The sequence below is a fragment of the Plodia interpunctella genome, chromosome 10, assembly GCF_027563975.2.
Source record: "Plodia interpunctella isolate USDA-ARS_2022_Savannah chromosome 10, ilPloInte3.2, whole genome shotgun sequence".
In the NCBI taxonomy this organism is placed as follows: Eukaryota; Metazoa; Arthropoda; class Insecta; order Lepidoptera; family Pyralidae; genus Plodia; species Plodia interpunctella.
In genome coordinates, this window is record NC_071303.1 from 3910754 (window position 1) to 3930045 (window position 19292).

The 19292-nt window shown below is 32.3% G+C and overlaps 1 protein-coding gene across 2 annotated transcripts in view; it reads right to left on the reverse strand.

Moving 5' to 3' along the window:
- The window catches only part of LOC128672889 (uncharacterized protein), a 40691-nt gene that overhangs the window by 9357 nt on the left and 12042 nt on the right, over positions 1-19292 (reverse strand). For both annotated transcript variants that reach the window (XM_053750391.2, XM_053750392.2), the window contains exon 2: positions 10785-10851. In XM_053750391.2, the coding sequence (XP_053606366.1) occupies positions 10785-10839 (55 nt within the window). In that variant the 5' untranslated portion in view covers positions 10840-10851. The remainder of the gene's footprint in view (positions 1-10784; positions 10852-19292) is intronic.

Below are 19292 nucleotides of genomic sequence, written 5' to 3' on the forward strand. Positions count from 1 at the left end.
CATAGCGACTACGGTATATAGCTTAGGTAGCTGAAAGGTAACAATATTTATTTTATCTAAGGTAACAATAGTGTTCCCAAGGAGAGTTGACGTCAGATAGACAGCTGAGTCTTCAAACATGTTCCGTTCAGCTTAAAAATAACCTTAATTTTTACGCTGACTTCGGGCTCCGCAGCATCACAGCCCCCAATCAACTCGTAACATGCGCAGATGAAAGAAAGGCTTTAAAGGAATTGACATTGACTTTGCTATTTAGTCAAAAAACTTAACTATTTATATAGTGTTAAAAACCTGACCATACATTTAGTTAAGGTGTATCTTTTCCGTGCGAATGAAACCTTGATAGGAAGTTAGTCATAAATAATTACATAGGTTACATGTACCTATTTTAATCATTTTGTGGCAACTATAGAAGTACATACATTGTTGACTTTATTGTATTATAATTGGTTTGTAGTCACGTGGGAAGTCATTATTGTATTTGGTGAATAATTGTATGCGCATAAGTACCTTTGTTACTCATGGTTTTTTTTTCTATTTACTTATATTGCAATAAGAAGGCAAAAATATGTTGATATGTAGATATTATTATTTGTTATTTGTTACTGTTTTAATACCTACTGAATCATAAAACAGGAAACTGAGAGATGCTCTCTCACACGCACCATGTACCTACCTAGGTAGGTATCTACACCATATTATGGTAAGCCATGTTGAGTCTAAATGTTTTAAGATTTTATGTATAAATTTACACGTGTTGTTGCGAAAAAAATATCTTTTAATATCTTCTTAGAAAGCTGACCTATATGTTGCTTACACAGACCATTTATTAAATTGTGTGTGGTTGCATAGTATTAGTAATAATGCTCATTTTCCTCTGAATACTACAGATTACATTTATATATTTGTTATCTCCTGATGACAAAAATATCTTGGCACAATAACCCATTAAGATACACTGACAAACGCAGTTCATGCCAGCATCGTAGGAACGGTCACTGCCAAGGAAGTTCAGTGACCCGGCAACGGTTCGCGAGGTCAGGCTGAAAGCGTATAGCCGCTAACTGTTCATATAACTTGTCTATAATAAATCATATCACTTTTTTTGGTTGAGCATATTGACAGTTTTATAACGAGCTAACTGCGCCCTGAAGCTTCACTCCCGTGGACATTTGAGGAGGAAAATGTACTGTACCTACTTACTAGTTTATTCTACACGTGTATTACAATGGTGGAAAATAGGACTGTTATAACTGAGTTCAAAGATTTGCTCGGTTACCATAAGGCCCACTAGTCCAAAATATTTTTGAAATTTTCTTCTTATTAGACTTACGCTAATTTGATAGTTAACACAGAACAGTTTCAACATAGTTTGTCTTGTTTATCTTAATAATAATAGTAGGTAGGTAGCAGTACAAGTGTTATAAACTGTAATTTTTAAAATTAATCACACCCATAAAAATTGCTCTAAAAACGTAAACATATAGAAAATCAGCGCTAGGCTTCAGCCACAACATTTCGACAAAAACTCCTGGTGTACCTACTTAATTAAGTCGACACACGTGAATGACGCGTATTTTCCCATTGTTGTCGAAGATTTATTCGAATCTTCAACTAATAATTAAATTTTACATTACTTATAACATGTTGTTAATATCGATATATACATACCTATAGACAAATTTGACATCTATCAACCGCTTAAGTTATTCAAACTAATCGATTCGCAAACACAAAAAAACGCATTCAAATATTCATGGCATGCGTGTTTCATTTTCATAATTTACTATAAGATTGTAATAGTCTAACAGTAGATACCGTAATAACTGTATTTTTCGTGATGAAACTAATTACTCATGAATAAATAACAGACTAAAAAGCAAATGACAATGTTATACACTCACGTGCTTGCAAAGTAATTTACCATATTATTCTATCACATGATTTTAAATTTAGCATCAAATAGTTGCCACGTTCATTTTATTCAAGTTATTTAGTTAGTTATTTAATCTTTTTTTTATAATTGTATTGTTTTTTTTTTTTTAATTTATAGTACCAAGTACTATTTGTGCTATATTACGTAGATTTTTATGAACACAATTACAAAAAAATTGAGTGAAAAATCAATTTACTTACGAATAAATTAAGTGTGGTCGACTAAACATAATCATTGTGGTGGATATAGATCGAAAACTAATTTTAAATCATACGCAGTGAAGTAATAGGTACTAAATGCAAATGTACGTTTAGTCACACAAACACCTACTTAGTACTTGACTAATCATGGTTTACTGGCAGCATACATGATTAAACAATTAACTAAACATTGTGCAAGCGAACAAGGTCAAATAACACATTTCTTCGGAAACAAAATCTTTACTTTCACCTGAACCCGGACTATGAATACTATTAAGGAACTGGCACAAATCTATTTCCTATTTTTTAAACAATAGATTTGATAAAATTACTGGTACCCAACTAGTAGTTTTATCAATCAGACATATATAAAATTATCAATGATTTTTCGTTTACAAAATTGTATTTTTGAAATTACAGACCTCAATTTTATTTATTTGTATATATGTACCTATATGTGCAAAATTAACGCAATCATAAAAAAGATAATATTTACTGTATGCACAATAAAATAAAAAATCCTTTATTCTACCAAATAAGATACTAGTTACATATAAATAACATTCATTCGATCCACATACCTTTTTAAAACCATCACTCCACCTTACCTATGGTCTACGTCCCTTTTATTTTCCATCTCTCGGTCTCCATTCTGTCACTCTTTATGTCCATCTATCATTTCCTAGCCTACATAAGTGTCCGGCCCATTTCCATTTTAGATTTCTTATTCTGAAAATTATATCTGTGATCTCAGTTTTCTTTCTTATGGATTCGTTTGTAATTGTATCTGATAATTTCAAGTTTAACATACTTCATACATCTGTCTATTTTTCGTTGATGGACGGCTAATCTCTCTTCATCTTGCTGTCTCAGATCCCAAATTTCACATCCATATGTGTCACACATGGGAGTATTGTAGTCTCGTAGAGCCAGTATCTCGTAGAGTTGTATGCACAATACGATAAAAAAATATCAGGTATACACATGAACTTTAGCGTGGGTAAAAAATTATGAATAGATAGAATAAACATGGTTTAAATACTATCCACACCCTAGGAATAACTAATAATATTTTTAATAACCATTGTTACAAATGTATGTTTATCTACTGGTCAGAGGTCGGATTTATTAAACTGTGCAGATGCATAATTGCGAATGAATCAAATGTAACCATGAGGGTTTATAATGTCTATAGATAATGATGGTTTCCGTTGGATAAATATATGATTGTAAGTTTAATGTCAAGTGTATGTCCTACTAATAATATAAATGCAAATGTTTGTGAGGATGAATGTGTGTATATTTGTTCTTTCACGCAAAATCTACTAGACGGACGGAAGTAAAACCATAATAAAATATATACGTAGGTAAACCTATAAGGAATCACACTCTCTATCGGTGAAAACCGTAAAAATCCGTCCTGTGGTTTTTGAGTTTATCGGCGTACAGACATTCAGATAGACGCGACAGGGGGACTTAATTTTATAATATAGTAAGGATAAGAAAGTTCATATCAACTTACGCTGTACATTTGGAATGAATTTGAATATGCCGTCGACTGTACGGTGTGTGAAGCCCTACCGCGCCGCGCCCCCAACATGCCTTCCATGTAAACCACACCATTATGATAAACCGCATTCAATTGTTTCTAATGATGACATAACGTCTGTGGCATGTGGATCCTGTCTCATAGAAGAGGACCACACCATGTACTCCTGTGGATGTCGTAAGAGGACCTTGACAACTAGGCAACAGCATTGCCAAAAAGGGTTAGGCAAGCGGTCGATCGTAAAACAACAACAGCCGAACATTCACATTTTTCTTTTAGCTGATCTCGAAATAAGGCGACACAGCCGTCAATGTAACTGAAGCCAAAAACACTCAACGTAACGTTAATGTTATTAGTTAGGTAAATATCAATGAAAATAGTCTAGAACGTTATCAATCGTAAATAGGCGAAGGGTGTCTAAAAATATATAAACAGTGACTATGTCACGTTATCTATTTAGGTGAGCCGCGTTTACCCAAATAGCTAATGTTACCTTAAGCACAATGGAAGAAGAATAGTTAGACATATAGTTAGACAATAGACATATTAATGTAATAATGTTAACATAATATCATTATATAAGGTAAGGTACACACAGTAAAAATGAACCAGAGGGGTGGCCTATTGCCAATGACAAGTGTGTGAAGGAGGAAAACATCGAAAACGAATGTGACAGATAAGTGAAAATACCTGCACGTGAATTGCTGATAATGAATGTAAGAAAAATAAATGTGCTTAGATGATTTTTCCAAGAATATAAAATACTGTTTCCAGCGGCTCCAAACTAGGCAATAAGTAGAATATCTCTCCTGCTATATCCACACCAAAAAAGTATACATTCACATACATAAAATCTGAAAAATATTGAACGTAATGACATTTTCATAGACTAAAATCCACTGCAGTTAAGATGAAAGATGTAAAGAATATAGCTTGTGATTTGTAAAGAATATAGCTTGTCGTAATTTTGTAATATATGAGTTTTATGTCTAATGTGGCTACCATGCGTAGCATTTCGAAATCAAAAGATAATTACAATGGTCGCCTGGTTCGGATATTGCTCAAAATATGGTTTATAGAACGAAGGTAATCCAAAACAGATTACTTATTGCTTCAAAATTAATTATCCATAGAATATGGGCCATGTAAATACGTAGTTGAATTGAATCCTGTTTCGTTTTAAAATTTCGTCTAGGTATCTTATTTTCACAAAGGTTTCCTTGAAAAGATTTTGTAGTTAGCAATAATATTATTCATTTCCTGACTGAAGTTCGTGTACTGGATAATAATTAATTATGTAAAAAAATTGAGGTACAATTTTTGTTTTCTGATAATACTTTATTGTACTAATTTTCGCACGTAAATTCGAAAACGTGTTTCTTTATCTTCCTTTCACGCCAAGTCAAATAAAAGAGGTCATTGACGAATTGTATTCGGTCACCAAGGGCTCCAAATTTCTGAAACGTCAACCTCTTTTATTATTTTAAACCGGAATAGTAGAACCACTCAGATGTCACTGAGCTTGGGTTGTGATTCATGGGCAAGTCCTGTCTGACATTACCCTCTACCCTCTTTGAAAATGCTACCGTTACTATCAGCTTTCTGTGGTTTTTGCCTCTTAGACCACAGGACCGACACATTCAGTTTTCCAATGAGATCCGGGCATTAGAAACACGTGCTGATATGCCTTATACTCACACATCGAACAATGCAGATTTTTAATAGAACACAATTTTTTGAACTTGTCATCACGGAGCATGCATGCATATAGCATGTCAATGACCCGACGCTAAAGATGCCGAAGACAATGTGAAATGGAGAAGAAAATTAGGAAAGAGAACCAATATAGACTCGGGAAAAGGCTCGCATGAGAGATGCAGATAGATTGCATCTAGCATTGCACTTTGAGCTAAAACAGCCTTCTAAACTGCAACTCACGCCATTATTATTGATACCGCGATCTGTCAGCTGATAGTGAAGTGGGTCACTGTCATCGTTATCATGAATCCGCGTTTCAATTAGACATACTACATATGACTGCTGTCAAGTCATGTACCTTACATTAGATAAATGATACTAATTAATTGCTTTATCAAAAGGCTAACTATTCTATAGATCGTAATATCTGTGTAGTAGTGGTGGACCAATCCAGACTAATATTAGCCGCATATCGCCGGTTGACTGTAAGAGATCCCTACATGGGATATTTCCGCCGTTCTTGTATTAATTTTGATTAATGTATTTATTTTCGTGCAATAAATTTAGAATAAATTGGCCGATTTTGATTAAATTTAGAATAAATATATAATTATATATTTATAATTATACAGTATAAGCTCATGTTGCACGAGTAGTATTCGAACTTTCACAGGTGTTTTAACAACTGGACCGCCATAGAAAGATTCTTCTTCATAGTCGTATTCCTCATGGCTGAGGGTCGTGGTCATTACGTGGAATGAAACACACACAACAACTTTCTTGGCATTATTAATGGAATAGTTTGTCATTGCCTTCTACATTTCCCACACAAGTTAATAAAAATCAACCAGTGTGCAGGTTTCCTCACGACATTTTGGTGGTTTTGATGGAAAGATTGGTTGTTTTCAATTCCATATACTCCACTTGTACTACGCAATTGAAATTATTCAATGACAATGCAATTTTATGATACCTAGTAAGCGTGGCCTGATGATTCGAGCTTGATAGATAGGTATTGGCTTCTCCTAGTCTTCTACAAATACTGAAATGACCTACATTGGAGAGGTTTCCTCACAATCGGTTAAATACTTAGTTAGTACGTAAGTACCTAGAGTAGATATTTTGCGAGTATAATACCGCAGTAACTAAACAATGGATTATTGTATGTATTTACGTACTTATATCAATTTTTCGAGACCTTTATCACCTTGCATTATTAATGTAAACTACAAAGTTTCTATCATCACAACACAACAATACCACAACAAAGTAATAATAGTGTAGCTAAACTGCAGGTTTTTCTTGCGGAAGGTTCAGGGTACCAGGTACAGGTTGGGTCAGTAATTTTACGATTCAATAAAATTTAGACTATTTTAAATATACTTTAGAGGTATTTAGAAAAATACACGATGGCACCATATTTATTTTATCTGTGATGGCACCATACGCTAAGAGCTGACGCCAATAGTGCAATAGAGAGCGTGATGGTTCGCTTTCGAGCTTGATAGATAGGTATTTTTTCGGATATTATTTGTGTTTCTAGAGAAAACGTTTTTCACTAATTAAATCATGATAAATGTCTTTGATTTTGGCACCAACCGGTGAAAGAGTAACAAACATATGTATGTTTGTTACTCTTTCACGCAAAATCTACTAAACCGATTGTTATGAAATTTGGTACACGGGTAGAATATAACCTGGAATAATACATTACATACATACACAAATTCCCACGGGAGCGAAGCCCCGGGGCGCAATTAGTTATTTTATAATCTCTGATGCGTCACGCTCGTAATGTGTATTTAATAGCTACATGTGGTAAAATGGTGCGATAGTTTGCATACAAAGTCCACTAGCCTTGTTACAAAGTGATAAACTTTTGTGAAACAACCAACGACTAAGTTGCAAATGTAGATAGACTGCATGTATCTGTCTTATAGTATCATCGGCACCGCAAATCGAGCCACCTAATCTACACTCGTTATTCATGAAAAATATAAGCATAAATTAAGCTAATGTATGTTTTGTCACTATTGCACTTTACAACATTTGACATTGACAGAGCAGGACAAAACTTACTTTAGTTAGGATAAAGTATACTTTGTCGCTTTTACGAATAACATAGTAGGTTTCTAATTCAGTTGGAATAATGTTTGGAAAGTACATTAGGATATATTGCTATTGTAATTTATTTTAATTGTTCATTATTTTTTAATATCTCGATTTTCTCCACATGTTACCGATTGTATTCGGGGCTATAAAGTACAATATTAAAATAAAAATTAACCTTGATTTTCATGATTCAGCTGTGATTTTACAACCGGTCTGGAGTCTATCCTTGGATATTATTATTATAATATTGTTACCTATCAGCTGCCTATAGGCTATGTGTCTCTTACATACGACATCCACGGGATACATTATTTTTTATATAATTATCAAAAAGATTTGAGAACATTATTAAAAATATATATTATTAAATAAATAGGTAGGTAAATATTAACGATCACAAACCATCCAGTAATAATTATTATTATTACATACCTAGTATAAAACAAAGTAGCTTAACGCTGTCTGTTAGTCCTTATGTATGCGTAGATCTTTAAAACTACACAACAGATTTTGATGCGGGCTTTTTTAATAGCTAGTGTGATGGTTTATTATTGCTGCCGTGCAAAGCCGGAGCGGATCACTAGGTAATGATAAATGATTTCGGTGGCTGTAATATTCTTAATATCATATACCTACCTTTATTATAGGTAGGTAGGTAGGTGTGCATATATAATATAACAACCATCGTTTCCATCCATCACATAATCATTACTTTTATACCCTTGTTTATTGAATATTAATTACATATAAAACGCCGAAGTAATAATATTCCGCAACAGTGTAAATACTTTGTATGGAAATCGAAATCAACGCATCATTATCATTAGTTAGGTATTAGTAATTCTACCTATATATATATATATATATATATATATATATATATATATATATATGTAATATAGGCAATATATAGGTAGGTAGGTACTAATAACAGATTTTACAAACATTAAAAAAATACAAATGCATTTCTAGACGTCGTTTATCATCAGTAAGTAGTTCAGCATACGAGTATCTCTTGATCATCGTGGTTCATCATGTTTCTACGATCACCTCACATAATTATAGTATAACTAAATAGTGACATACATACTTTGAGTGAAGTCCCTTTTTGGGTAGTCGAGTAAACATACAACATATTCACTTGTATGTCAAGAGATAAATATGGTCCTTCAATGTTTTTGTCGTGTTTTAATTCTTTAATTTTAGCCTACAGCATTTCATCAGCATTTCAAGAAGATAGTATAAAACAAAGTCAAAGTCTCCATTTCTCTGTCTGTCCCTATGTACGCTTAGACCTTTAAAACTGTGTAACGAATTTTGATGAGAGTATTTTAATTAGATAAAATTATTCAAGACGAAGGTTTGGGTATATAAATTATTATAGCTTTACCCGGAGCGGAGCCGGAACCGGCCGCTAGTGTTTTTATAAGACAGGTCAACATTTTAAAAATGAACAGCCCAGCTTTTGCCCAGCAGTGGGACATAAAACAGCTAGAAAATTTCAACATTCAGTGAATGTCTTCGTCAATATCTGTACACATTTAATATTCTTCACGATGAAGGAATTAACTGAAAACAAATCTGAAATAACGAAAATGAGCTTTATTTAAAAAAATGTCGAACGCGACCTAAATCGCTGTCGTGCCGTGGCAAAGTGCCCAGAAGGCTAGCAACATTTCCAGTTAAAAACACAAATATACAATTCTGCTAAAGTGGACACCTGATTTATTGATATACGAATCATTACACCGTTTACGGTTCCGAGACAAAATTTAATTTATTCTTTGTTTATCTTCACTTTACTAATCAAGCGGTGGTGGTCTAATGGTTAAGATGCCCGCCTGTGGATCGAAAGGTCCCAGCTTCGAATCCTACTCATGCCACATGAGTTTGTATACCAATCTGACTCATGTATAATAGTTTTCATCGACCACTACTTGCTTCCAGTGAAGGAAAACATCGTGAGGAAACCTGCACACTGGTTGATTCTTATTAACTTGTATGTGAAATGGGGAAGTCAATGGCAAACCACTCCATTAATAATGCCAAGAAAGTTGTTGTGTATGTTTCATTCCACGTAATGATCACGACCCTCAGCCATGAGGAATACGACTATGAAGAAGACTAATTACAATTCCCTTCAATAATAACTATCATAAACAGTAGTATTTGTAAGATTAAAATTTGGGATTATCTTGGAACTATCCGATTTCCACAAATTATTTCCACCAGTGGGTAGTAAGTACTTATTCCCAAGTGACATAGGGTACTTTTTATTCTGATAATCCCAGGGGAGCTAATCCGTGAGACATACCTAAGTACGGTGTAAACTCGACCAATCGAGTAGGTAGGACGAACGACGAATAAAGAAACACTAGGACCGGACCGGACTATGGGCCGTGAATTTCTAAAGAAATACAAAATAATACTATTTCTTTCGGACGGAATCTATAATCCATTGAGATTTATTTTTAATAACAACAAAAGGAATAATATTTATTTTTGATAGTCCGTCGCTGAGTCATGGTACAAAGTTCACATTTTTTCGCCATGATAATATATGTATGTATACTTAGGTCGAAAAAAAATATCTTCGACGGTGGAAGTTTCCTTATAACTAATACACTACATAAAAAAACTTGATCCGAAAAATATACAAAAAACGCGTGGAATACCTTTGATGTGTAAAAAATGAAGAAGTGCGTCATTGAAACTTACAAAAAAAATTGTACTTACTGAAAAAACTAACAAATACTTTGATGCAAATGAAAATGTTTCCTAAACAATTTGGGAGAAAAATAAATTGTATTTGTGTGTAGATATAAAGATGACGTATCCCACTGCTGGGGAAAGACCTAGGAAGAAGGATGCATATCATCTACACGCTGAGAGATATATACAGATATTCAATTCTACCAATAAGTACTTCAAATTAATTATATACTTACCTATCTCCATTAATATGCTATAATTTTTTAGTTATTTTTAGAACCGGTTTCAGTTAAAGTATGCAAGTACCATAATCCTATTTAAATTTAAAATGACTTTAGAACCCTAAAAAAGAGCTTGTAAATAGGTTAGAATATTTATTTACATTCATTATACATAAATTCGTTATGCTTATCTCATATTCGTTGAGAAAACTCGAAAAGGAATTCACTATTTCGATTTTCCTGAAGATCTGCAAATACTTATTAATAAGTAGGTACGTGCTACGTTTAGACTTTGTTTCTTTTAATAATATAGTTGAGCTATATTTGATTTTTTGTCAATATAAAAAAATACTTACCTTTCTTTAGAGGACTCTTCACCGTATATTTCAGATTCCGAAACTCCAAATCCATTATTGAATTTTTCTGAAACAAAATAGATAATTTACTTTGTAAATGTTAAAGCCAGAAGTACTAGACAGTATATACTCGTAGTGACAATAAAATTGAGCCGCATATGTATTTACAATTTAAAATTATAATGAGATCAGAACTGTATGTATAATATTTTCTTTTGTTCCATTTCTTTCTGTTTTCCTGTTCTTGATCGATGGATTTTTATTGTATTGTTGGTAACATTGTTGGTATATTGTTTTACGACTTATTATTCTGTTTAAACCTTTTTTGTAAGTATTTGAACTATTATGAAAGTATAGTTTTTTTTTTTATTTGGTCAGTTACACTTTCACGCCTATAATAGGCAGTGTTTGAATTAGTTTGAATAAATTTTGTTCGCTAATTAGATAGTACAGGTAGGTGTAACGCTTCAGTGAAGATTTGATATAAATTGATTGTTAAATACTTAAATGTGTGTAATTTTGATAAAAAATACAAGCTTATAATATGTTGTCTCATCAGGTTTTTTAGCCGCTTCCTTAAGTATGACGAAACCATTAATAGTTTTTGTTATTTCCGGTATATCTAATTCAATGTTCATGTTAATCTAATGATCGGAAAGTTTATTAAAATAAAGTATAGTTTATACTGTTCGGTATACCGAACATTAGATACTCAGATATATTATTTAACCACAACATCAATACACCAAATGACCTTATTACATTACATCGTTGCCATAATAAAATATTAACTGAAACGGTAAGATTGTTTGTTTGAAATAACTTTGAATGTACAAAAATAAAACAGTAAGTTCGTATTATTTCATAGTCTCATACACAATTTTATAATAATGACTTCAACATGAATATATACAAATATTAACTGCGATAATGAGAGTGGAAAAGCAACAGTTGGTATGCAAAGTTTCCGAAATAGGAAACTGACTACGCCATCATCCATTAAAGCAGAGACAATTTCCTCCTACAGTGTGATATTTAAACCAATTATTGAAGAACAACTTGGAAATGATTCGTCGTGTTCGTATCCGCGTAAAGAGTTCAAGGTGGGACAACGAACTATAGATCTGATCGTTATCTCAAAATTGGTGATTGGGGTATTCCCAATGGAATACCCATTTTATATACTCGGAAACTAATAGAAAAATAAATGACCATTCAATAAAATTTTAATTAATATTCATCTTTATTTTGTATTTTAATAAACGCAAAATTTCTAGGCTGAAAACAATAAACTAATTTATCGCATCGTAAACAGGCAAAACACACAGTTATCCACCAGACCAGTTGCCACAGAACAGTGGGATATGAAATTTGAATTTTTTGAAAAAACAATCGTCAGTTTAAAATGAAAATGTTCATTGATCACACATAAAAATTAAGTGGAGGTACATACCTACCCAAAAAATAATAAAAAGCTTTCATATTTTTCTTAGATTTCGTTATGTTTGCATATTACTTATCAAATAAATGAAATCGTGACAGAAGGGCTTTCCCATTTCAAATACTTATTTACATTTACTTATTAGTTTTTCATACAAACATTTTAACAGCTACCTACATTTTGTTCGTCAGAAACAAGAAGGGCTGCACCTATACATTAATCCGGTTTACCAGCTTTTACTTATGGTCAAGTACTTCCTACTACATACATACCAATCGGCCACTAGACCTATTAAATCCTTCTTAGGGCCGGTCCGTACCTTCGCTAAAATTAATTAGGTTTTGGGCTTGAGTTTCCGAGTGCATTCATATTTTTATTAGTTAATTAGTCAGCTCTAGGATGATTGCTAGGTATAACATTTCAATTCGTATAGTTCAGTATCATCAATATATTGCATTATGTAATTATTGTTTCGAAGTTTCACATGGATTAGATTAGCGCTGGATAGGTTGAGGTTAAAAGAGGCTTGTGCTCAGTGGTGGGCAGGATAGGATGATGATGAGCAAGTTATGTGATGATGAGGTTATTAGTAGTTTCTATGTAAGATATAATCGAAAGGAATACATTTTCATACGGGGTATTTCGAAACCCGAACACAGTGTGAAAGGTCGGATATTTTCCAAGTATTTCCGAGTTATAAAGTGTGTTGTGAAGTCTTGTGATCCGAGAAATGATTACTTTCAACCGTGTCATCAAGTCTCTACTTTTCATTTTGAATATAAGGAAAGTAAAAAAGTAGAATAAGATTTTAACTAAATTGTTGTTGCATCAAGGCAAGAGATCTAATGTATGGACCTGGAGAAGCCGCCATGAATTAAGGCATCCATTGCCCAGATGTATGTAAACCGCATTTTAATGTATTTCTTTCGTAAATTTTGAAATACAATATAAATAATACAATTTGCTTTGCAAAGTGTTTAGTGAGCCGCCCGGTTGTGATGCCTTACTACCCTACTTATTTTTTATTAAAGTTAACTTGCTTATTAGCTTATTTTATAGAATGTAAGTATAAAAAAATACTGTATCTTGCGCGCAACGACAACATGGTAAATAGTTTTTTAGTTTAAGCCATTGATTCTAAGTTCTCATGTAAGTGAATTATGAGTTTGTTAGTTTATTATGAGTTTGTTGTATGAAGTTTCTTATGAGAAAATTTTTTTCTTTAACCCGAATTTGGGTTGCAATCGATTAAGCAATAATTTTAATACTTACAAGCGCACATCAAGTTTTTGTTCGGGAGTCACCAAGATAATTTCTCTGGCTCGTTCATATCATAAGTAGGGTAATGTATGTTTAGTTGTAGTGAAATCTCTAGGAAAATCTACTTTAGTGTCTCGCTTCCTTTTCAACCTATCTCTCATCTCTTTATTAACTCTTGTCTCGTTTTGATTGCGAAACTAAAAAAAAAACACTCGCTCTATTACACACGAACTCACATGACATAATGCAGTGTTGGTTGGTTGATATTGATAGCTGCCATCATCGTCTTTGATGATTAACATAACCACCATAACCAAACCATGGCACATTATATTATCCTGCCCTGCGTTCACTACCACCAACACTGTACACAGATAATGCTTTAGCCTGTATGAGTGGCGTGGTACCTACAGATCCTCACATATTGAGCCAAGACACGCTAGGAAGAGAAGAAATTAGTAAAACACGAATATTTACCGAGTATGTGAATTGCACCGTCCCTTGGACCTAGAAAGCAACTTTTCTGGGACCGGTTATGCAACTTTCACTAAGACAAACTAAGCCATAAGTAATTTTTTGCTCTATGCCCGAAAAATATGTTCGTCAATTCGCAATGTTAGCTTAAACGTTTCTATCTGACTGGTCGAGTAGTCCAAATTTCACCTAAAATTCAACATATATTTCAACCTATGATTTATATACACAACTACGATTGAATAAAAATTTTTATGAAGCTTTTGGGCTTTACTTTGACCGCTCATGTGATCTGCAGATTGGATTTAATTAAATAGCACTCATTAATTTTATTTATTGAAAAACTATTTTTTATTATGTTCTAATGTATGGGATATAGATCCCATATAACTACATTTTCAATACTTTTCGTCATTAGGTTGCCTACATTTCCTAAATAGGCTCGAGTGTCACAAATCGATTATGAAAAATATCTGAGAGCAATAAAGTACAAATTCATAATTTATGAGAAAAATAAAAAATAGCCCTGATTGCTGCAGGTAGTAATTTAAACTATTTTTCACGAATATAGTAATATTCAGTCTTCTCTGTCTATGTGAAGAAAGAAACCATTTATATTTATCTAACTGGCAATGAATACAAAATAATTGCGTATGAAAGCTACACAAACCATATGATCCTAGTTTCGATGCTTCAAATTGCAAAAACGTCACTATAAAAACATGCCCAACTGGAATCGTCGCAGCATAAAATAACAAGATTATAGAATAATTCGACCTGTATAATGAATCTAAAATATTTTAATTAGAATTATTTTAGATTAATTATTAAACACAACATCGTCACCTTGATAACGGGAAGTCGAATCTAACATGGAATAGTGCCTGAAAAGATATTATAAATGCAACTGTATGTCTGTCACGTTTTCATATAAGGGCCGATGTTCTAGCTAGATTTGAAGTAATTGTATTTGTTAATATTTGTAATATAGATCACTGGCATTAGTATTTGTTTTGTACAGCACTAAATGTTATTACTGGAAATAAAATTACAATTTTCGGGCGGAGCTGCGGGCAACAGCTAGTTTCTGAATAAATGCGTACACGCATTTAGTAGTGTCGCATCTGTTACACCGAATTGCGGTCCGCGATCGCACGCAGAAGCCAACCAGTACGAAACGAATCTTTCTAGAAGAGAACGCTTTCACAAACACCTACTTGCGCCTGCGCCAGTACCACTGCAGACGACATCTTGCCAAACAGTAAACCAACTATTTCAACAGCATTCATCAGCAATTTATTTGATACCAGCGAAATATATTTATGTAAACTAGATAACTACTATAATAGGGTAGATGACCGAATCAGAAAATTGTGAATAATATGTATGATCTTTATAAAATACCTAGATATATTTAAAATCATTGTGATAATTTATAGACTGTAACAATGCCACAGAATCATTATACGAAGATTTAAAGTTGGTTGGAAAGTCCATTATAAAAAATAACAGAATTATAAAAGATATCTCAACCATGATGAAAAATTAAAATTTAGCAACCACTTTTATTAAATTTTATTCATTTTTTTTTCTTTCTACCACGCCACAAATTCATCGCCATAAAAGCAATAAAGAATAGGTAATTGTCGAACAAACAGCTTTTTCGTTAAGATACTACTTTATCGTGCGGTCACGTTAGTATGGAGCGTTTAGACGAGTCCAAAATTGTGTGATTTTATTTTTGACATATTTTTGAAAGCATTGTCATTATCACACATAGTTTTTCACTGGTGCTTCTAGTAAATATATTTGAATGGTCACCAAAATAATAAGTCGTCTACCCTATTCATAAACCACATTAAGTATTTATTTATAGCAAACTATTACTATTGAATAGATTAGAACTTACTACAATTTTTATTTCTTTCTCATGTAAGGATAGTCAACCTCGGGTAGGTTTTAAGGTTAGGTTACTTTCGTCTTCTTGGCATGCTTTATCACTTAACCGTTAACAATTACATAATTTAGCGTTCAGAGAAATGGTCACTCGTGTAACTTAGGTGAACCCGAAATGTTTTGCCCATTGCTATATTTGAGACATAGAAATATATTTGTATAATAGAAATATTTTTTATGAATAAGAGTATTTTTAATTTTGCAATGGGGTGCGTGTATCTATATTATTATGGCATTCCTAAAGAACATTACAATCATAACCTCGTAGAACGACCTCAGTGGCGCAGTGGTAAAGTAAGTATTTGCCTCTGAACCGAGAGGTCCCGGGTCCGATCCCTGGTCGGGTCATGATGGAAAATGATCTTTTTCTGATTAGCCCGGATGTTGAATGTTTATCTATATATGTATTTGTTATAAAATATAGTATCGTTGAGTTAGTATCCCATAACACAAGTCTCAAACTTAGTTTGGGGCTAGCTCAATCTGAGTGATTTGACCTTATATATTTATTTATTTTTATAACCTAGATCGAAATCAGAAAAATAAAATTGAGTCAATTTTCGTTTGAGAGTTTTACGTGTTTTCTAGATTTTTTTGTACTAGTAATGATCTTTATTAAAAAAAATTAAAGACGTCGGCTGAACAGAGCCGCAAAGGACATGTCATACCTTCATTCATTACCATTGTGGCTATGCACTAACCTATTATTATAAAAAATGGAAATGATACAGATGACAGCTTCAGGTTAATATTAAAAAATTCTTAAAATATAAATATACATTTATTTTTGAACATAAAATATCTTTAAAGTTTATCGATTAATATACAAAATAATTTGTAACACGAGTGACGAAATTATTAGAAATTGATTGCGCATTAAATGATGAAATTTGTGTCTTTATCTAAAAATAACCTAAGTATTATTGCAGTAAATGAGAATCTATTAATGTAGTAAGTACTTCCCGTTGCTTGACTTAGGTACAATTATGAAATTAGCGAGAAGCAAAGTACTCGTAAGGGATTTGATCACTTTGGCATTTAATTTATTTTCGAAATTTTGTAAGTCTATTTTGTGTCCCACTGCTGGGGACAGTCCTCCCCTTTCTGCTTCCACAGCTCTCGATTAAATGCGGAAAATTGAAAAAATCTAATAAATATTTTAATAAGTGTTTTAATAAAAATAAATTACATTAATTCAAGCTCACCTAACAAAGGTTAATTTTATACTGTGACTGTGATCTTTTAAAAAGCACATACTTAACTACAATATTTAAAAAAATATATTCATTTAATCAAATAAATGCTGTTTAAAAATAACTTATCACAAACAATATATCAATTAGCAATGAATTTATATTTGAAAAGCTTTATATTGTTTACCATGGTAATTAAATCAAACGGTGATGTCAACAACCAGTAGTTAATAAATTCAACTTTAAATTTTCTAAAACTTTAAATTATCGAATTAAAATTATGTTGATTTCTAGATGATTACATACAATGTTTCAAACAAAAATCCTAGGTCAATATTGTTGTAGATGTTTACTTTCCTATTTACTGTCTATCTCTTTCTTGTATCTTTATATAAAATATATAAAAAATAATACAAAACCAAACCAGTTTCTGCCAGGAAGTATTTTTTATTCCAACATATAGAGTATGTTCTGTATTTTTTGCTGTTGCTCATTAAAATAAAGGTACCTATCACTAAACCATCAAGGTTATCTTACATAGCCCAGCCGTCCACACACGTCAGAAAAAGAAGCCTACTGACAATAATTATGAAATAAATTATTTGTTATATTCCAGACTTTATTCAACCAGAATACCAAATCGAAATCAGTCCAGGACAGGACTTGTTACAGGAAAGGGTAACAAATATCAATCCAATTCTCACTTTACACATTTAAATTTAGTAAATAATTTGGTTTACCAATTTGCGTTTTCATACAATATTTCAAGTTATAAAAAAGTAAGAATCAAACGTAGGTATGCACGCATCATCATATTATCAGTATGAAAACGGAAAGACGCAAAAGTAAGAAAGCGGAACCTGGGCTCCGACACTCAAAGGCTGTGGAAAAAACCGGGAAAACGCTCAGATGAGAGAAAGACATTATCAGTACGAAAACAAGTTACAATTTTGTTTAATTAGCATCAACACATAATTAAATGCAAGACGAGGGAAGTGATAGTGATATTTAATTGGCACAAACCTTAACCTGCCAACTCTTATCAAGTAAGTGCTTATTACTTGCAAACAGTTTTTAGGCAACGACAGACAAACATTGGCTAATTTTCGCCGATTTCGAGATCACTTGCAAGCTCGGTTGCGAAAATTCTATTGTAAATACAATTCTCGTCATTATAACTTCAAACTTCTCCTAGTTTTAGTTTTAAGCTAAAAAATATCAATAGAAATGTTATAGACTTAATAAATTACCTATTTATCTATCCTGTCATATTATAAAAAGAAATCCCCCTTTCGCGTCTGCCTGTCTGTTTGAACGCGATAAACTCAAGAACTACCTGACGGATTTTTGGAAGAACAAAATTAAAAAAGGGTTATTTTTTTAAATTTAAAAATTTTAATAGATTTATTTTAAATTATTGTTATTTAAATTAGATTTCCCCTCTTATTAGGAAAGTACCTACTTTATATAATGTGATTATGATATATGAGTATTGAATATTCATTTCTACTTTAAATTACACTAACACGTGACTTCTGCTTATAAATATGGTTATAAAATAATGTAATTATTGTTTGTTTATCCATTTATTATCTCCATATTTTCATTGAAACTTCCATAACACTATCAAACTCAACATTCATGTACTATTCATACATCGCCATCATAATTATTAATTTTAAAGTAATGTATTCTTTCTATTGTTATCGATTACTATTAATTTATCGCTTTATTTCATGTTTACGGGTCTTTGTTGTATTGGATCTATGGGTGTTATACATATAGGTTTCTTTTTAGTTACGTATAATAAAACAATTTGTGTAAAATCAGTATAAAATCAATAGAGTAACGGGCACGAATAGGTTGGAAATATAAAAAAAAAAACTAATTTAGAATGAAAACGAATTTCCATTCGTTCTATAATGAGGCTCGATTCTCATGCAATCTAAGTTTTTGTCATAAATCTGCACCATTTTCAGCAAATCAGAATGGAAAAAGTTCAATGGACGAATACGGTTGAATAAAATTTTTCGATTGTAATTTTCTATTAATGCTGAAACTTTGCTAAATCTTCAAAAAATGTAGAAAATTGATGAAATAACCTTAGATTGTATGAGAATTGGGCAAGAAGACACGTTAATAGAAAATGAGTTAGGTATCAAATTTGTCAGACCAAAATATTGA